Raw genomic sequence first — 21,756 nt, 5'->3', positions numbered from 1 at the left:
AGGTTTTTTTCCGGATGCTTGTGCATCTTACAAATTCCTTGCAGTATCATACAATACAATGCAGTCCTACATGCATGCAATAATAAACATGTTGCGCCAAGACTAAGCATTATTATTTATGTCAATGTTATTTTCCCCTTGTGGTCCCATATTGTTGTATACCATATAAAATAGTCTCTTATGGAGGGAAATAACATTTTGTGGTGAACTGTTATTGTTGGCTGTTGCTCAGCAGTGTTTTGGATGCTTTAGCATTTGCAATGTGCTTTTTCTTTTTGGATATCTCACAAGTTCCACATCAGAGTGACACCGATCCTATTCCTTCCGGGAACAAGGAGCAAGTCCCCGCATACATAAATCACAACATTTGAGGGTGAAGACTTGGAGAGATGGGGAGGCAAGTAGTCATTATGGGTTTTTTTTTTTTTTTGTGGGGACGTGGTGGTGGTGGTGGTGGTGGGGGGGGGGGGGGGGGGGTCTCCAGAGAGTGAGTATAAGTCATCACAATGTCATCTGCAGAGATGTAAACACAATAGTGTGTTTGCGTGTGTGTGTGTGTGTTGTGTGTGTGTGTGTTATTCGCCTGCATGCACGCCTGCCAAACTAGATTCCGTTGAAATCCTAAAGGAGAAAGAATCCATACAAGAGGCTCGGTGGAGAGGAAACCAAATTGTGCGCATAGTATGACATGTCACTCGCTCACATCATCACCAGAGATCTGCATGCTTTACCAACTGGGATGCAATAAGATGCACATATATTAAAAAAAAACAACTATCCCCTGCATGATGGTCATATTTGAAAGACTTCATCTGTTCATTAGAACCATTACTCTAATCTAGAGATGTGAAATTGCATTACCCAGATGCACTTGATCACTTGGTGCAGGCTGCAATGCTCAACAGCGTGCATCATCACCAGCAATGAGGAAAAGCCAATACATGAGGGACAACAGAGTATATAAAGGGGAGATATTAGGGACTCTGAAGTGACATCCTCCATTTTTTGTTTGACTCATTTCTTGGTTGGATTCTATAGAACAGAAGATGAACTGCAAAGCCATGAAGATTCGCCTTTGAAGGCTATAAAACGGAAAGAAGTGTCAGGTAATGTCCTATATATTTTTATATGGGGTAAGTATAATATATTTATTTCTATTGTTTGGCCTCATGATGCATGGAAGTGTGAACAAACAACTTCAAATGCTCCGTTAAATCAGCCAGTAACATCTTTCATATTAAGTTATTTGTGGCAAAAAATTGAAATTATCAAATAAATGTAAAATAAGTGCCAGCTATGTATCTTTTGAACAAACTTGAATTAAATATGAGATAATTCCAAAGGAAATTAATGGAAAAAAATGTTACATTAGCCCACCTCTTACAGGGACTTTGGGTGCAATTTGAAATAAATGTGCTGTTTGGTGACCTGTTATTTTTATTGTGATTCAGATTTGAGTACATTTGTAAAACTGTACGTGTCTACAACTAAATAAAAAAAAATATATATTATATATATAATTTAACACATTTGGAGGTTGAACTTGTAAAGGCTTTTGTTAAAGCATTTAGTGCCAGTGTTACAGCGACTATTTTTTGGGGGAAAAAACTGCATTTAAGAAATATTTAGTCAAAAGACAGTGTTTTATTTGCATTTCACAAGGTGTATTATGATTCCTTTCGAGGCCCCACTTCTTTAGTTGACGCCGATATAGTCCATGTTAAGCACTAAAGTAGACACAAAGTCCTAAAAAGGCTCATTCAACAAAATTGTTCTCCGTTGAAACCATGCACACACACTCACAGCATTTATCCAGACACACACACTAAAGTCCTCTTCAGTGACGTGAAAAAGTCCATCAATAAACATCCCCTCAAATGATTCGCCACCTCCAAAAAGACCGCAGTGAATAAGTTCCTGCATCATGAAATCAAGCGCCCGCAAGGCCTGCAGGTTAAATCCACTCACATCATCTGATGCCTGGATATGCCGTCCTGGTGGGCATGCTGGTTGGGGTACCAGTGACCCAAAGTGTTCATGTAATTGTTGGGGTACACCGGGCCTCCGCCTTTGTTCGCCTGCATGGACACATCCCAAAGCTGGGGCATCCCATGAGGGGAGCAGGGGGAGGCTGAGCTGGTGCTGCTTAGGTGTTCCCCTTCTGGTCCGCTTCCATGCTTCATGATCTTTTTGTACTTGGAGCGTTTGTTTTGAAACCAGATTTTCACCTGCAACATGAAATACAATGCTCGTTATTGATATGTCATATTATCACAATTAAGTTGAATACAATGAAAAATAATATATTATTATTGGAGGGCTTCAAGTATATTTTAAAATATACACTAAAAAAGTTCACATTGACCCTTTGAGTCAAAATATCAGATATGATGTAGTGCAGCATTGCAAGCTGCAATATTAAAATACTGTTAAAAACTGTTAATTTGTGGCACCTAAACAAGTGCCACAAATGTGACATTTTAGGAAACACATCTATAAAAGTAATGTACTTTAAATAATTTTTTTTCTGCTTTAGATGAGAAAAAAATGCTCATTCAAAGTAATTAAAGGGCATACTGTACATAAATAATAAACACATACTATGGGCTAATGTGATCATCTTTTGTTTTGTTTCCTATTGAACCCACGCTGGTGATGCTGTCATCACATGAGAGCACATTTCCAGTTCTGACTAAAATAAAAAAGGCAGCCACATAATTAGTGCAGTAAATAAGTCAGGCCTTATTAGAGGCTCCGGTTACAAATCACAACAATTAGACATACACGAGTAAATAAGCAGCACATTTCAAAGCCAAAAATGATGGTTTAGGTAAACATGACACTTATGGAGCCTCAGGATGTGTATTCATTTAGGGTTCTATCTAATTAGAACGGAAGTGTGACTTGTGGCCTCCATGCGGACATCTACCTGGGTCTGAGTGAGTCCCAGTTTGGCGGCCAGGTCCGCGCGCTCAGGGAGGGCCAAGTACTGGGTCTGTTGGAAGCGCTGGTGCAGAGCTTGGAGCTGCAGACTCGAGTAGATGGTTCGGGGTTTGCGGATTTTCTTCCCTTTGCCATTTAAACGGACGTCCCTGTTTTCAAGAGCAGTTGACTTGTCGTGATCTAGGGGGAGAAATATGGAGGGAAAGGTGGACTGTCAAACAATGATGAAGTTTGAATCCGTTCAGGACATTGATGGGTGACACAGGACCCAGGAGTCAAACATATAATTTTGACTTGAAGATACAGGATATACATTTCAACACGTTTTGATTAGTCAGTGTGGCTGTTTTGGACAAAAACATAAAATCAGCAATGGCTGGATGGGGCTTAAGGAATACGTTTACCGTGCGTAATGTGTGCGTCATTGTCTTTTGCAGTCTCATACCTGCGTGCTCTAATCTGCCGTGCAGGCTCAAACTGCTGTTGCTGCTGCCGGGGCTGCTGTTGCTGTGCTGGTAGGACATGTAAGCAGACGCGGGATGAGGATTCACGGCGCCGGGGTAGGCGTAACCCAAGGAGCGGCCATAGGGCGCGCTGGCCGGGAAGGAGCCGTCGTGCTGCGAATGGCCGGCAGCGTGCAAGCCGTGCACGGGGTAAATGTGATGCGGCAGCCCGGGGGAGCGCTGCTGGTGAGCCGGGTGTCCGTGTCCGAACTCTAGAAATGCAGATTTGGACGGGTCTGTCGGGCCATTGAAAGTGTCAGGCATGAGAGCCATAGACATCCTGAGCAAGTCCACACAATGAAGAAGATGCTTTCATGAGTTCTGTTGGAGAACCTGCACTACAATTCCACCCTCGGAAGGAAAGATGTTCTCTTTAAATCTCCGTTTCATGTCCACAACAGCTGGAGGCTCCAAAGAAATCCAGTAAAAGCAAAAGAAGCAAACACCAGGAGAGGATCTGACATGGCTCGTCAAACACCTCCTGCTCGCAGAGCTTCACTGGCATGTCTTCTGTCTGCAAGCTCTCTCTCTCTCGCTCTCTCTTGATTGGCCTTCAGCAGCAAACTGTCACCCCATTATGTCCCACAGGCCTCCTTCTATACAATATAGAGATTAAATCATCACGCCACGGCATGACTGACAAGAACATTTGTTCGATTCCACAAAAACAGACAAAATATCAGCGCCTCGAGCGCACAACGAATGTCATCATATTTGCTTCGATACAAATGGCGTGTATTTGTAACTATATTACTTTCACTTTATACTTTATACACTTAATACAACCGCTACTGACTGTATGTTCATTCATATTTCCATGAAAATGTATTTTCACAAAATCAGAAACAATATTTTCCAATGTCTGATTTGAATTACATCTTAATTAATGGTTGCAAATTGATTATTTATTTATATCATTTTACACAAGAAGCCTAAAAGGCTTTTAATTAGACATATGAGAAAATAATTAAAATTAAATAGAACGTTTTTTTCTTCATATTAACGTTTTTTAACATCATCCACACATAATTCCATAATAAATAATTAACCTGGCAAAATAGCTATAATGTTAGTGTATGGGCCTCGGTATGTTTTCCCTAATTTAATATTAATTTACACACTAAAATGTTTAATTGTCTGCAGACAAAAAAAATTCTGTCAACAATTTAGGGTAAATATTACAATATACACTTTCTCAATTTCAGATCACAATTATTGAAATTTATGTTGTAATTTAAGTTCATACATGCACAAATTCCATGTGGGTAATTGATGATTGATTCGTCAGAATATGCCGAAAAAAGAGAATACAGTAAAAAAGTATACAGTGGCTTCTGACACATCTACAAACATAACTACACATCCGTGACACACAAAAACACCCCTTGACACTTGGCTTGCAGGTTTAATTCTAACTAAATGTCAGGGTTTATAAAATAAATAAATAACATGAAATGTGGGAAAACATTCATGTGCCAAGAGGGTGGGATGCAATGTCAGCAAAAAAATAAATTTTAAAAAAAAGTCCTAAAAAGCACACAGAGACACACACTGTATGGTAAAACTGGGGACCTACAGGCTTAAAAAAAGAGTAACCCTATCTTCACAAGTCTCCAATTTGCATTCTTACCTCAATGACTTCCTATGGAACCTTAATGGAGCCATCAAGTGTAACATCTAACACAGCTGACGATGCAGCACGACATGATCACATTCTAAAGAGTGTTTGCTGCATGCCGTTTTTGTCCAAACCCCATCATTTTGGTCAAGTTCTACTACACTCTTGCATGCTGCAACGACACACACACACACACACACACACACACACACAGTCAGCGAATGGCCTGCTGGTGACTGGACTGCTTCCCGATCTCCACAACAGCCACTCAGCCACAAATTATTATTATTATGATAGAACAATTCCATTCACAGCTAGAAACTGTAAAACACTCAAAAACTGAGAGCTTAGAAATGCTGTAGTGATATCCAAGGCCAATAAAAGAAAAGAACCAAGGAGTATAATGTAGGGGTGTCATAAGACACAAGTACAAGTACATAAAACATGTAAAAATATAGAATAATATATCGCCATCCACTACTACATTACACTCTTCTGCACTCCGTGTGTATGCTCACAGCCCCGGCTCTACCCACGAAAACCACGAGACAAAGTGACTGTATAACTGACAAAATGTCTCACTCCGGTCATGCCATTGTTCTACGGAACAAAAGGCACCAACGCACAGTGAGCTCTCGTCATGCCCGTTTGGAGGCAGGAGACGAGGATATCAGTAATGCATGCACTTGGCAAAATATGAAGCTCGGAAAAATTATTGAGTTCATTTTTCAATTTATTTATTATCATCGCAGGCTTAGTGGCCACAAATCTTGGCACAGATTAATCTTGTGGAACACTCAGTGCATTGGTTTCAGCACTTTGAAGAATGGCATTAACGACATGGGCACAAGTAGAGTGCAGAAAGAGTGTAGCCTCGTGAGGAGCAATGCGAAATAACGCAAATTCAATGAGTATATTGCAATATTCAATAAGTTTTGGACAATGGCCATGTATTTTCTGAGGTATTAATACCAACTCAATGGCCAAATTGTTAAGTACGCATGCAGCTGAATGAGTTCACATAATAATAACAATAACAACAACATTGGAAAAACAGCAGAGATTTTACCAAAAGTAGAAATATTAGTATAAAGTCATATTATTCATTAATTTTCTACTGCTGCTGGAGCCTATCTCAGCTGTCTTGGGGCGAGAGGCGGGGTACACCCTGGACTGGTGGCCAGCCAATCACAGGGCACATATAGACAAACAACCATTCACACTCACATTCATACCTATGGACAATTTGGAGTGGCTAATTAACCTAGCATGTTTTTGGAATGTGGGAGGAAACCGGAGTACCCGGAGAAAACCCACGCATGCACGGGGAGAACATGCAAACTCCACACAGAGATGGCCGAGGGTGGAATTTAACTCTGGTCTCCGATCTGTGAGGCCTGCGCGCTAACCACTCGACTGCCGTGCAGCCTAGATTGCATTATTTTGTGATATTTTTTAATTGTACTTTTCTTTCAAGTAATGTTCAAAGACTCAATCACCTGTATCATCTTGTCATGTGACATCCCTAATTCCCTAATAATTGCTGAAGGAGCTGAATGAAATAAGCTGTGTTTCTTACTACTCCTTTTAGAACATGTTGAATAGTACATGTGTAAACGTGATGTTTTTCCATGTCACTTGTTAAGCATGCCTGAAACGGAACCATGAATGCTTCAACACTCTCAGTGTAATCTCAGTGGCTCTAAATTTGTTCCAAGTTGAACTCCTCCCAATAGCATCACGGCATAAAACAAAAGAAGCTGTACCATTGATTCATTTGCATATTAGTAGTTGACCACAAATTGCTGTAGTGACAACTAATAGGCGTTGCACTGATTCAAAATGTCCTGGCTTTACTTCAAAAGCTTGCCGCCGAATGCAGATGAAGCTGTGAGATGTGAGAAAACAAGCATGAGGTGTACGCCACATACACACTCATAAGGAGGAGAGGAGGCCCTGTCAGGCTTGTAATTACGTGTGTACATGGAGCCAAGAACAAAGGTGAGCCCTGCAGTCATGGGGCATAAGGATGGCTCCTCGCCACGGCTCTCTTAATACAAACATTTTCAAAACATTCAGTGCTCTTGAATGTAGCCCAGACTTGCTGGCGTCTCCTCCGTGCCACACACAGGGGTACGTCTGAGTCGAGGTGTGTTGTTCCAAGCAGGTGTGTGTCCTCGCTGTTCACACACACACACACACACACACACACCAGTCAAGTTTGTCCATCATGACGCCGTGACGCAGATCAACAACATTCTTTGCGCACAAACCAAAGAGCACATTCCCAAGCGACTGCAGCAGCTCTGATCTTTCCCACCGCCACGTCATGTTTTACAAGTCAACCTCTGTTGTCGGGGCCCTTGAATGGAGCTGGGGCCCCCGTGGGCCAGACTCAGCACTGGCTCTGATGATCAAGGTGTGTCCTGACGCAAATGACCCCTTGACTTGACCAGATGGAAACCCCTAACATATGGGGGTCCAGTCCAGAGACCAGTGACGCTGCCTTTGAGGGGAGTGGCTATGTAGTCAATCAAGGCATGCTAAAAATAGCAACAATGGACATGCATGTCTTGAGATGTCTTATCCAAAAAAACAGCCAATTTGGAGACTGTAGAGTTAAACAAAAGGCATAGCAAGGATGTAAACATTAGCATGCGTGTTTACTTTTGTCATTTCTATCCATGTCTAGTCACAAAGATGAACAATCCGCTTGACCAATGACGGACCAGGAGTATGGTCCATGAAATAGTACCTGCTAGTACCATGTAAATCTCTGCTTACATTAGTTTCTCACCTTCTCTCTTCAATTGCCATTGTTCACTTGCAACACAAGTTAGGTTTAAGGCCTAAATATGCCTCACACACTTATTTAATGCATTTCAATAACATAAAATGTATCAATAAACAGACCTACTGTCCCTGTAATGACTTATGATTATATATAACATATTTTATCTGTATTATCAATATTTATACATTATGACTGACCTATGGTGAATGAGATGTGTCAGCTTATATGTGGAGAAATAAAAAGTTTTTTACCGTGAAGCTAATCTAAATGACTGGCCCTGTTTACACAGAAGGTCCATTCGTCTTCCATACTGGACTTCAAGGTACCCGGGTCTACCTTGTCTACGTTGCTGCTCACAGACAACACCTCCAAGATTTGCATTTTTGGTGCTTGTCTCGCTATGAAAACACCCACCATGGTGCAAAGCGTTTTCTGTCTTCAACAAAGCCAAAACAAACAATAGGATTCATGCCTTTTTTTTCTTTTGACTGTTTAAGGCCTCAGGAGACAAGAGGAGGAGGAGGAGGAGGAGCAGGAGGTGAACTACCCCCCCACCTCCGCTGCATGAGCATGGCTGACCTGAACTTTCCTCCAGGGCGCCATCATACAGGAATATGTGCAGTCCCCATTTGCATTCCTTAAGTGCGCTGCTCTCATACGTGTATGAGCCTTGGCAGCTTCGCAAGGCCCACGGAGTTCAAACGTGTCACATGAGCTTGTGTGAACTTGGGATGAAATGTTTACACACCAGCTCTGTTGATAGCAGACGGAAAACACACCTGTTTGTGTCACTAAGGTGCACATTGGCATTTACATGTCAAACGGTCATATACTGTACGACGCAGATGCATATGAGATGTATTGTACCTGGCTGGCTTATTGTACAGTTTATTTATTTTATTATCAAGTCAACTGCTCATTTAATTGTTATATTATATGCTAGAGGGGGCACAACTTGCTTAAAATACTTAAAAACAAATGAGTAGGCACCAGCATATGCTTATTAATAGATAAATAAATATTCAATACAGGAGTAAAGAAGCAACAAATGTATACATAAATGCAGGATATGACCTTATTATAATGATGAATGAATTCAATGTCTTGCTTGATTTAGTAGTATTATACATTTGACTATAAAGTACCTGAAAGTGCTATTCAGACGCATTAATTACACAGAAATACATTAATCAAATGCATAATTATTGCCAGACAGCAACATAATTTAGTGTCAGGTTTTAATTGACTGGCTAAATCAAGAAAGGCCTGGACTCAATTATGCACAACGAGGCAAAACACTCTTGCACAATAATGAGGGCAGCGGTGTCACGTGGGGTGTTGTTTTTAAATAGCAACAATTAGAGAGTTTAGTTTGATTCCGTTTTCGGCTGTCTGCTTGTAGGTCCAAGTGTGGGGCCAGTTTTTGCGAGAGCTGGTACAGTTCCGCACGTACACCCACACCCACACACACACAAAGGGGTTTACTCGTACAGCGTAAATGCAAGGGCCAGCTGACGGACAGGCAGCAGGACAGTAGTGGCAGTGTTTTGGCTTACTGACTTAGCTGCAGTTTAGCTGCACTAATAGCGCTTGTCTCATGCGTACTCCACATCTGGAACAGAGAAGCTAGTCTGGGTCCACCCTGGCTGTTTACAGCTCTGTTGTTTTGTTTTTTTTTCCCCTGATGCTCCTTGCAAAACCTTGCCCGAGCACACATTCCAGATTCACCAGCGCAACATGGGGGGAAAATATATCCTATATTTTCCATTGTTAAAACTCTTAGCTCGAGTGCCAAGGGAGGTGGAGGAAAAGAAGAAAAGCTGGCATGCACAGCAGGAATGGGGAACAGCAATGTATGACACGGAATCTTCATGCTGCATGACCTGGGGCCCGTTGCACGGACATCCAGGATGAACGACTGTGGGCTCAACCGACCCAAAACAAGAACATCTCGACTTAATTGGCTGCACAAAGTCCAAGCCAGGATGAGCAGACACAGATTCATCACAGAAATAGTAAAAGTATATAATAATAAGTTAGCACACAGGCCTCACAGCTAGGTGACCCGAGTTCAATTCCACCTTCGGCCATCTCTGTGTGGAGTTTGCATGTTCTCCCCGTGCATGCGTGGGTTTTCTCCAGGTACTCCGGTTTCCTCCCACATTCCAAAAACATGCTAGGTTAATTAGCCACTCCAAATTGTCCATAGTTATGAATATGAGTGTGAATGGTTGTTTGTCTATATGTGCCCTGTGATTGGCTGGCCACCAGTCCAGGGTGTACCCCGCCTCTCACCCGAAGACAGCTGGGATAGGCTCCAGCACCCAGATAAGGCTCCAGATAAGCAGTAGAAAATGAATGAATAATATGATAATAATAATAATAATAATAATGACTAATTCGGCATGCATACTTAACAATTTGGCCATCGAGTGGGTATTAATACATGGCCATTGTCCAAAAGTCATAAATTGAACTACACTGCCCTGAAGTCAGTGAAAATGCTTGCACATACTGTACATTTAATAAGCTGCAGGTGTTTTTACTAGACGATGGAAGATGTTTGATCATTTTCATCTGCTAACAGATGGAGGTGGAAATAATGAAGCCAACAGACAAAGACGCACACGCACACACAATGAGACACGGATTGGGGTTGCCAAGTTTATACGGTATAGGTACAACGCAAAAAGACCGGTTTACCAAGTCTGAGGATTATCCTTCTGAAGTTACCTGTCCCCTCTGGGTAACGTGAACCCCCCCCCCCCCTTTGTGGTGCGCCCGCCAACAATGTGTGAGATAAGCGTCGGTTGGAAATGCCAGAGGTGACGAGGATGATGTTAAAGAGGAAGGGGGGGGTGGCATCTGTCTGGCCTTCTGGACAGGGTTGCCAGGTTAAGTGACAGTTGTGAGGAACAGTGGGTAAACAGTGTTTCTTTATATGGCATCCTATGGTGGGGGGGGGTTTTGAGAGAGCAACGTGTGACCGACATGTCAAAACAAGTAGAGAGACCTCTCAAAGATGAATATAAACACGAGTTGATATTTTGGTTCTCTTTCGCTCTCTCCCGATAAGTCTTGGATGGGAGGGGGGGGGGGGGGGGGATCAATTTCATCTTCTGACAACAAGCCTCGGTTCTGTCAAGTGTTAAGTTCCGTTGTAACGTACAGTGTGACACAAAGGCTCAGCAACAGCCAGCCTATCAGATGACAACAACTCTCGCACAAAAACATCGCAGGCAGCTATTACAACTCGGGGGTTTCTTTTCATCTTCAAAGATGCCTGAAAAAGGAAGTAAAGCTCAAGAGAAGAAAACATACATTGGTTTTCTACACACTTATATAATCATCAAACTAATACCATGGTCCAAGATCTGTTTTTCTGAAGACATAAAACAACGAGATACATAACTAAAATTCTGGTCACGAGGCATCAGTAATATAACATTGATGAGACATTTCTATGCATTTTTATGCATGAAATTATACTCCCATTCGGTGTGGAAGTGGTATGTTTTTAGCTTCTTTCACTGTCCTTCTTCCTTAATCTGTTTCAAACCTGGTAACACTTTACATATAGGTACAGAAAATCACTTTTTAGATTAATAAGGAACGAACCCATCCAGTTTTCACCACTACACATTAGTTCCTTAGTAACTACTGTTTTTGGTGTACCTTACTGTAAAGTGAGACACCAAAGCTTAGGATAAATAAATTGGAGGCTAACTAAAGCTGTTAATTGACTGTCTGAGGGTTTTAATATTCATTAAAGGCCTCTGATTATTTTTTTCTCCCCCAGAATAAAACTCCCCAAATCCAGATAAGAAAGACCATATGTAAAAATAATGCAAAGAAGTCATATAAAGCACGGAGCCGGTCGCCATTTAAGGCTTGCTCTCCTGACCCCGTCTTCGTCATGAGCGTTTGGCTGTACTGCTTCAGGTGTTTAACCTTGTCATATTAAAGTGTTTGTCACCGGAGGGCGAGACGACATGGGGCCAGGATGGGCCGGGGGTTTCAAAAAAAAAAAAAAAAAGCCAAAAAACTAACGAGGCCTGTGCTGCCGGATCATCAGCCTGTCAGTGGTTGTCTGAAGCCTGCCAACAAACATCAAAGGTCCGCAGACATCCGTGTCAGTTGAGAACCGCAGCAGAACACGAGATCCCTCTCCCGACGGCATCTTATTTTATTTAAAAGCCTCACACCGAGTTGGCAAACATGAAACCAACAATGCGACCAAATTGAAATTTAATGAAGAACACTTCTTACACATGTAGCTGTTCGTGTATGGCTGATGACATATCACGGCAAGACCTCTTGTCGGGGCGAGGAGACGGTCTGAGTCTGAGCAAGCCCGCTCTCAGAACGCGCAGCCTCCCATCAGCTCGGGGCCAAGATTGATGGCTAGGAAAGAGCTACCTGAGGCGGAGATCAAAGTCGGACAGGATACATATACGCCTCAGCATTTAACTCTTTCATCTCCAACCTTTTCTACACGAGTCACGACCCCTCACCTGTCTATCTGCGTGACCTCTGATGAATGGTAAGGCCTATTGGGCTCCGTAAAAAGATCATTTTGTAGGTTGAGGGAAAATTCTGGTCTTACCACATCTTTGCTAAGAACTAAACATGCTCTTTGATTCAAAAGGTCTGATGTCCTGCACTGTGATGTTTGACTCCAGTCCAGTCCAGTTCCAACTATCACAGCAGCTCCATCTGCTGGATTGGAGAAACATGGAAAAATGGAAATTAACTTACAAGTTAATGTGACTGTATAAGTTACAGTCAAGGGGATGTATCAAAATGATATTTTCTTAAAATAAAAAAATATTATATAAATGTTACCATTATTGGTCTACACAGGTTTTTTTTAAAACATAGGTAGTCCCGCAAAAAACTACCAGTAGCTCTTGACCACTAATCAAGTAGCTCTCCAAACGGTTTATTCATTTATTATGAACTCCGATACAGACAAAATTAGAAAGTGGGGTTCGGCAGTAATCCGGAAGTCATCTGGAACGCTTGTGACCAATCACAGCGGAAGGGGCGTGCTTGGAGAGGGCTGCGGGTGGAATGAATAAATAAATCCAAGGAAATACAGCTGGAATAGGTGCAGATTCTGGAAGGTCTAAAAGCTTTCTGTGCGGGTTATTGTGTGTAGCTGCTCTATAGGAGTCCACAACTCAATACAAGGGGCCAAAAATGAGGTCCTCTTTAATATTGAATCTGATTTCGTGGAAATCCTGGTAGGATCTGAAAATGGAATTTTACAAACAAACTAACAATAAGGGATAACCTTGCACTTTTCAATGTAGTTTTTAATAAAATATCCCAAAGATAAGGTGGTGGTTCCACGCCCCTTGCTATATTTCTTCGCCGGCACCAAATAAGGTGAAGAAAAAACAATGTTTGTGCTCCTCAGCGTGGGGTTTTCCTCGCCGAGGAGGCTCAGCAGTGGAGAGCTATTTGCATTCCAGCAGTGAGAGTGAAGACAATTAAGCCATTTCCCCTCCAATCTATCTCCCTCCAGCCAGCCATCCAGGCAGCCCGGCACATCAATGGGGAGCGCAGCTGCTCGGCCCATGTGTGCCAGGCTGCGAGACAGAGGAGAAGATTGGGGTTAAAACCCTCCTGGCCCTCAGATTGGCTCCATACCTGAGTCAAAGTGCAGATGAATCAACAGCTGGTGTCGAGTGAAGAAAGGAAACAGAGGCTCGAACAACATCTGTGAAAGCACTGCACGGCCTACTGTTTATTTTCCCAACAGTACCAGCAAAGGTTTTCTATTGAGCATCATTTTGTATCACAAAGAGGGGATCTTTTGAAGCACAAGCGGGTTCAGTTTACCACCCTGAACTCGCCACTCCAAAATCAATTAGCCAAATCACATTTCACAAAAGCAGCTCAGTTGTGCTCTCAGTCATCACGGCCCTCGGGTGTCACAGAGGTGGCTTAAGGGTGCAAGCGGACAGCTTGGGTTTAAATTGTGTGGGATTAGACCCAACAAAAAGCCACAGACGCCCAATCACACCTGTGTTGCTTTGCTCCTCAAGGCCGCTAATAGGGGACAGACTTTGGTCCAAATGGCAGGTGCTCAGAACTTAATCTCCCATCTCACGGGCCTTCGCAGGTATCGCTTTCACGTGTACCCGGCAGCGGAGAGCATCCTAAATTTGGACATAATCGTAGAGTAACAAGGACCTCCATCTCTACCACCCGGGACCCTCCCACTTGCCAGGACCAAGTGATCAATCATTTACATGTGTAATTAGGAACGGGTGTCAAAACAGAAACTGTACACGCACTCGCGGACCCCATGTGCCGTACGGCTGACATCAGACTTGGCAGACGAGAGGCGAAGATGTGCAGCGTTTTGCCACCCAGGGAGAGAAACACTTCCTTGACATAAGTTGTTTAAGTGAGCGTGCTTAAAGTTAATCTGCGGTGTTACAAACAATGAATTAACACAACTCTGTGTTTCTTCTAGGCTTTATATTCTCTAAATAACAAACAAACTTGCTGAACGCACAATGAAAACACCGAGGCAAACAACACAGGCCTTGTAAAGCTCATCGTGGATCATGAACAAATAGCGCTTTACTTGGCTTCGACAAAAGTCAGGTCAAGCTACTTTTGTTTACGTCAAGTGGTTCAACGCTTTCCTGGGGTCACAACAAGGATTACACAGCAAACACAAACACAGTACAAGGAAATGCTTGGAGTACACCTGGTGAAAGCGTAAAAGAAGACATGAATTCATGTGGAGTATTGAGTACTGGAGTACCGGAGTAATAATATCTTATTTTATTACTACATTACATTTTTGGGATCTATTTAGAATGTTATGAAGAAAACTTCATTTAAAAAAAGTATATATATTGTTGGCTGCACGGTGGTCGAGTGGTTGGCGCGCAAGCCTCACAGCTAGGAGACCCGAGTTCAATTCCACCCTCGGCCATCTCTGTGTGGAGTTTGCATTTTTTTTGCATGGGTTTTCTCCGGGTATTCCGGTTTCCTCCAACATGCTAGGTTAATTGGCCACTCCAAATTGTCCATAGGTATGAATGTGAGTGTGAATGGTTGTTTGTCTATATGTGCCCTGTGATTGGCTGGCCACCAGTCCAGGGTGTACCCCGCCTCTCGCCTGAAGACAGCTGGGATAGGCTCCAGCACCCCCGCGACCCGTGAGGAAAAGCGATAGAGAATGAATTAATGAATATAGTATTGGCTGCACGATGGTCGAGTGTTTAGCGTGCAGGCCTCACAGCTAGGAGACCTGAGTTCAATTCCACCCTCTGCCATCTTTGTGTGGAGTTTGCATATTCTCCCCGTGCATGCGTGGGTTTTCTCCGAGTACTCTGGTTTCCTCCCATATTCCAAAAACATGCTAGGTTAATTGTCCATAGGTATGAATGTGAGTGTGAATGGTTGTTTGTCTATATGTGCCCTGTGATTGGCTGGCCACCAGTCCAGGGTGTATCCCGCCTCTCGCCCGAAGACAGCTGGGATAGGCTCCAGCACCCTCGCGACCGTCGTGAGGAAAAGCGGTAGAAAATGAATGAATGAATATATAGTATTGGCTGCACGGTGACAGAGTGGTTAGCGCGCGGGCCTCACAGCTAGGAGACCTGAGTTCAATTCCACCCTCGGCCATCTCTGTGTGGAGTTTGTGTGTTCTCCCCGTGCATGGGTACTCCGGTTTCCTCCCACATTCCAAAAACATGCTAGGTTAATTAGCCACTCCAAATTGTCCAAAGGTATGAATGTGAGTGTGAATGGTTGTTTGTCTATATGTGCCCTGTGATTGGCTGGCCACCAGTCCTCTCGCCCAAAGACAGCTGGGATAGGCTCCAGTACCCCCGCGACCCTCGTGAGGATAACCGGTAGAAAACGAATGAATATATAGTATTATAATACTTATATATAGTACACTATATATAGTATTTATCCTAACTAATGCTCTAATAAATCTTCATTATGACTACAATTTACAGTAAATTAATTTAACAAAGCTGTTAAATTATCACATTATAATCACGCAGTTCTTTTGAATGTTTGTTTGTAGTAAACTAAGCTCAACTCTAACAATAAATTCAACTTTGACGCTTTTCTCACAGTTGATGGGCGTGTGTGAAAAAGTGTGCAAGTGAGTGCTAAAATACCAGCGCCCCGATAATCCACCTGTCACCTAAGGGGATAGGTGTGGTGCTGCAGGCTTTAAGGAATGGAGGAGGGGGGCGTGTGCAGGCTACCGTGACTTATGTGGACTCATCCAGCCGCCACCTCAGCGCCCAGAGGGGGCCCCGAGTGGGCGTTTAAAGGAGCCTGTCTGGTACGTGAGTTTAGAGTTTCCCGATGCAGAGTGGATGAGCTTTGAAGCGGCAGTTCCCGTAATGAATTGGCGTATTGTCTGCTCAAAGGGAGAAGCAGCCTTTAGGTGGGACATCACATCAAAGGCTGCGATTTTATTACTTATTGCATCACTTCAGGTATGCCACTGGACAAAAATCTGACCCTTAACATGTCAATCGGGTGCATTGTTTCTTACTAAACGTGAAGGTAGAAAGGTACGGTGATAAATGATCAGTGATGTACTCCGTCATTCATCCAATAGGCTGGAGCTTACCTTACAAGGATGCAATTACATTTTATCCCCAGATAAAAGAGGCCAATACATCACAACATATCATAGCAATAGAGTGGCCGTTGAGGTCTATTGAGACAACTCACCAGTCCTGAAGACGTAGCACAGGTTGTTTTTATTTGCTTGAATTTCGAAGAAAGAGAAGGCGGCGCTGTGATGAAAAACCCTAAAAATGAAAAAAATGAGAATAAGAACAAAAAATATTTTTTGGTTTTGGGGTGTCATTCAGAATGAAAAAAGCGGAATGATATAATAACAATGGAGGACTATTTATTTCTGAGCATGTATCTTAGACCCTAGTTCCATTACACTTATTGGATGTTCTATGTGAATTCTAAAGATTCAAACTGCATTCCTAATATTAGGGCCCATTCTATATTAGGAAAGCAGGAAGTGAACAAATGTTGTCATGATGTGCTATATATGTATATCACTATATTGACAGTTACTACGGTACCCATTATGTCATTGTATGGTCATATCACCTCGTACTTTGGTATGTAACAAAAAAAAACAAAAAATGAAACTATATTAGGAAAGCAGGAAGTGAACAAATGTAACAGTTACTGATTGTAAAAGTACCAGATGGAGGGGTAGGATTTAATAAGCTTTGCTTCTTCCTACTCCTTTTGGACATGTGGAACTGGGAACTGATTATGGGATGCATTCAATTGTAATCTGATGCATGTTCAAATGAAATAAAACCATTACCATTCTTGGGGCCTGCACGAATGTTTTGAACATGCTAAAATCTTTCAAGTTGGATTTGTAGTGGAAAAACATCCAGCTGCTTTTGAAAGGTATTCTAACTGCACACAGATCGCATTCTAAATATTCTCACGGTATTCCAACAACATTCCAAACATTCTGATTGCATTTTTGCATTGAAAAACAACAAAAAAACGCAGTCAGCTGCCACTGAAATGTCACTATGAAGCATTGCCTTATTCACATCACATCATACCCCTAGACAAATTACAAATTATTTTTTTCAGATTAAAATGCCCTGTAGACATGACAAAACACGACTATAGTCACATTTATACTCTTTTTATTTACAACATATTGCGCAACTGCAGGGTCTTGAGACACATGCTAACTCGCAAACTAGAGAGCTAGCGACCTAAACGGTAGCCTTCAAGTTATTTCCTTTAAACTTAAATAGCCAAAAACTTACCACTTCCACACGGATAGGGAGGATAACTATTAGCAGTTATTTAACCTTTAACATGAACATTAATCAAACGTAATAATTCTTTCTGGGTACATGATACCATACAGCATCCATATCAAACTTGCGCGGGCCGCACTAACATTAAACTTTTATATCAAGGTGGGGGCCTCAAACTAGTGTCCCGCGGGCTGCATGTTTGAGACCCCTGCTATAGAGCATAATACAGCAGTGCCTCATCCAATGCTCAGGAGGCACAGCAACCGGTAAGCTAATGTTTGCATGTGTGTTTATTTGTCTTATTGTCATGTCAATGGTGACCGGTAGGCACTCGTATTGACCAGGAACAAAAACACCAAAATGCGAGTGGGTACTGTGCGGTGGAAAAGAAGCATTTGTGCAAAGCCTCATCTCACAGCGTCATCACTTCGAAGAAACAAGACGACTTTGTGCATTGAAAGCATTCGGCCTTTATAGTCTAGACTCACACCGACTGACCTCTCTTCTCAGGTGGCTCCACATCGTCCTGAGGCCACATCGGCCTCTCGCAGGGTCATTCTCCCATGACATTCTTCTCAGCTTGAAGAGGGAACAACACACCACTGCTTTGATGTCCAAGTGCTCAGCTTTAGAGGATGAGACAATGACATGAGAGATGTAAACACCTGGATGGAGTGGAACTAAACAGGAATGCATGCTCTGACACTAGGAGGATAGGAGACGTCATACGATTGGGTATTTATAGAATCTTGTCGACATGCAAAAAAATTATAATTGCTAAAAATAAGTCTGGATTTTTGTACAGTTTCGGTTATCGTCTGCCACACAGCGGCAGTGGCAAAATGGAGTGCCTAAGCAAAGTATCCACATGTTGGTGACTCAAGTCTCTGTGAAGAATGGATAGTGGTTTAGAGATGGGACACTATTCCTACAAGGGAATCCTTTAATCATCTCTACTATGTGTGTGGGTGGTCTACAGTATTTGGTAAGAGAACACATACACAACAATGTACAACTCTGTGTCCGTGTCCTTCCTCCTTCCGTTGCAAGTGCCAGAACTTGCTCAAAAAACTCTTTAATTAGGCCTTTCTGTGAGAGGACAAGAGATTTATGTAAAACTGTGTGTGTGGGCAGTGGACAGCGAAGGTAGGAATATACATATAAATACACACAAGTATTGTTTTCACTTCCATGTTCACGTTCTTATATGATTTACAACTAAAAACCGAGTGGTTAGCACGCAGGCCACACAGCTAGGAGACCCGAGTACAATTCCACCCTCGGACATCTTGTGTGGAGTTTGCATGTTCTCCTTGTGAGTGGGTTTTCTTCGGGTACTCCGGTTTCCTCCCACATTCCAAAAAACATGCTAGGTTAATTGGAGACTCCAAATTGTCCATAGGTATGAATGTGAGTGTGAATGGTTGTTTGTCTATATGTGCCCTGTGATTGGCTGGCCACCAGTCTCTCGCCCGAAGACAACTGGGATAGGCTCCAGCGACCCTCAAGAGGATAAGCGGTAGAAAATGAATGAATGTTTGAGTTTTAAGGCTCTGTTAAAACTACTCCAGTTAAAAACCAGTTTCAGTTTCAGTTGTCAGTGTAAACAGCCACTTAAATATAGGTCACTTTAAACCTAAATACTTGTAAAAATCCAAATGTTGTGTTTGTTGGCGATTAGTTCTCCTACCCCGACGGAAGCGTACCAACAGGGTGGACCATGAGAAGGTTGCCAACACCCACCCCAGAACAGACAGCTAATGTAGACTTAAGAGTCTACAGGAAGTTTGGATGTGCACATGTGAAGTAAATCACACTATACGTAAAACCATACTGAATGGTATCAAATCACTAGTGGAATAAACCCCCTGAGGTTCTCACAACCCCCCCACACCACCACCACATCAACACAGTCGCCATACTGTATGTGCTGGATTGCTTTCCTGTGGGAACAGTCGCTCTCTACCGGCTCCTTTGCTCCCTTCGGTTTCTCACCAGCTGGGACCGCTGCTCAGCGAGCGAGCCTAATGTTATAATTGTCTTGTTCCTTTGCTCCTCTTCAACCACAATGCATGGACAGCAGCTTTGGGGGTAAAGTGAAAAGGGGTCTTGGGTAACTGGGTGGGTCCGGGATTATTCCCACACCTGTTGCTCTCACCCGGGCACTGCGGTGTGTTATTATTTTGGCGGATCCATTTTGTGTCCTAATCCACAATCAGATGTTTGCCTTCACGTAACTAGTGTATTTACATTTGGCTCTCCACCGATGAGATCCCCAGCTCTCAATTAACCCTGATGACTCACCTCAAGGGGCGCTTGTGTTCAAATAAACCGCAGTCATTTTTTGACAAGGAGAGGAAAATAATTGATTCTGGAGGCTCTGAAGCACAAAGCAATTACTGATTAACTATTTCTGTTTGGCAGGTATGACAGCACAGGTTTTCAATAAAGCGACTAGAAGGGAAAACAAAAGTGCTCCTTAGAGGACTAAATTTACCTCTGGGAAAGGACAACAGCTTGTCCTTCAGACAAATAGGCATGGACGAGTGTTGTTTTACTTACTGACTCACAATATTGTGGCACCAGGTCATCGTTATAATATATTTACAGGTTTGATGTACGTAAATATTACATTCCAACAATACAACTAATTCTATGAGTTTCTACCGAAAGCCAGCAAATATGGTCACTTCCTGTCCTCCACACACCCACACATTTACTGCAACACATAATTGGGTAATATGAGTGTAAAGCTGACTATAGGGGTGTTAGTTCATGTCTAGAGAGCTCTAATAAAAAAACATATTTAGAAGGTTGTAAATAGTTTTTCTAAACTATATAATATAAAAATAAAGCAATCGTACTTTGCGGAAAATTCACTTATCACAGCTGGGTCTGGAACCAATGAACTGCAATACACCAGTACCAATACAATGTATTTCCATATAAAGTCTGCAATGTGTCACGTCAGACGTGACTATAGCATCGGCAGTACTTCACTTCCTGCGGATTTGTCCCCAAGTCTGGCCCATGAGGAGATCTCACGATAAAAGTTGAGGCCTGATTTCCCCGAAAGCTACCTCCTCTGGTCACGTTAAGTTTGGACCTCATTAGTCATAATCGGCTCCCTGTTGGCCAGCCTTGGAGGAAAAAAAACAAAAAAAAACTGGCCAGCATCAAAATGCTCCAAGCAAAAACGTCTTATCTGATGCGTCGAGGTTTTGGTTGTTTTCCTGTATGAACGCAGATTACAGATCTCTTTGGCTCAATGTGGACTTTCTGAGAATAAATATGGCTGCACATATTTCCAAAGCCATGCAATGAGTAGGCTGTTTTGTAGTTCTATTTCTGCAATAAGAACTTAATTAATAAACACAAGCATGTGCATATATCCACTGTTAGCATTGCGGCTTCCTCTCCTCTCATTTCCACAAAGCCACAGAGGGAAAGCGATGAGCAAGCAGTAACCGGAGGATAGCAATCTGGGCCTCAGGAATTTGGCTGCCTGTCCTTGATGACATGACAAACTGGTAGCGATGAGGCCATCACAATGACTGATTCCGTTCATACTAAAACACGGAACTCCTGAGCTGACTGTCTGCGTACGGGCTAGCACTTCAAAACACATCCATATTTCAGTGACAGGGGGCTCCAGGGTAAAACAACCCATTTACCTGTAATCTGTTTTAAAAGCTGCCAAGGAGGAGTGAGGCAGGCCCTCTCTTCGAGGAGTGAAAAATAGAAAGACGAGAGGTTACGTGAAGCTTCATTTGACCACGGCTTGACCTCATTTGCATCCCTTCAAGGCAAAATACAACATTGTTTTCATGTTATTTGACTGAAAACCACAAACAATCAATTTGTGGAAAAAAGCAATATTACAAAAAATTGATTCAAACCACAATTATATTGGTTCTCCCCCAATTCTTAGCTATGGAAATCAGAACGCCATTTATGCAGGCTTTCCTCACCCATACAGTACCAGCTCCGGACCCATACCAGGTACTAAAATAGCACCGTATTATTATATTAAGCACGGCTCTCTGTTATGAGCCCTCCACAGTTCCAATTATGTTCCATTAT

At 42.6% G+C, this 21,756-nt stretch overlaps 1 protein-coding gene across 3 annotated transcripts in view; it reads right to left on the bottom strand.

Moving 5' to 3' along the window:
- Positions 1-1,775: 1,775 nt before the first annotated feature.
- dlx4b (distal-less homeobox 4b) overlaps positions 1,776-21,756 on the bottom strand; it is a 59,111-nt gene continuing 39,130 nt past the window's right edge. Inside the window, exons 1-4 of one of the 3 annotated variants that reach the window (XM_078789058.1) lie at positions 18,172-18,301; positions 3,389-4,042; positions 2,930-3,123; positions 1,776-2,228 (exon numbers count right to left, since the gene is read on the bottom strand). In XM_078789058.1, the coding sequence (XP_078645184.1) occupies positions 1,965-2,228; positions 2,930-3,123; positions 3,389-3,725 (795 nt within the window). In that variant the 5' untranslated portion in view covers positions 3,726-4,042; positions 18,172-18,301 and the 3' untranslated portion in view covers positions 1,776-1,964. Of the gene's footprint in view, positions 2,229-2,929; positions 3,124-3,388; positions 4,043-18,171; positions 18,302-21,756 lie in introns of those variants that run through there. The other 2 variants (XM_078789059.1, XM_078789057.1) reach the window with 2 other exon arrangements.

The sequence above is a fragment of the Doryrhamphus excisus genome, linkage group LG2 (genome assembly GCF_037039965.1).
Source record: "Doryrhamphus excisus strain RoL-2023G ecotype Guam linkage group LG2, RoL_Dexc_Guam_v1.1, whole genome shotgun sequence".
NCBI classification, from domain to species: Eukaryota; Metazoa; Chordata; class Actinopteri; order Syngnathiformes; family Syngnathidae; genus Doryrhamphus; species Doryrhamphus excisus.
Note: the sequence above shows the minus strand (reverse complement) of the source record. Positions and strands in the feature narration are given on the sequence as shown.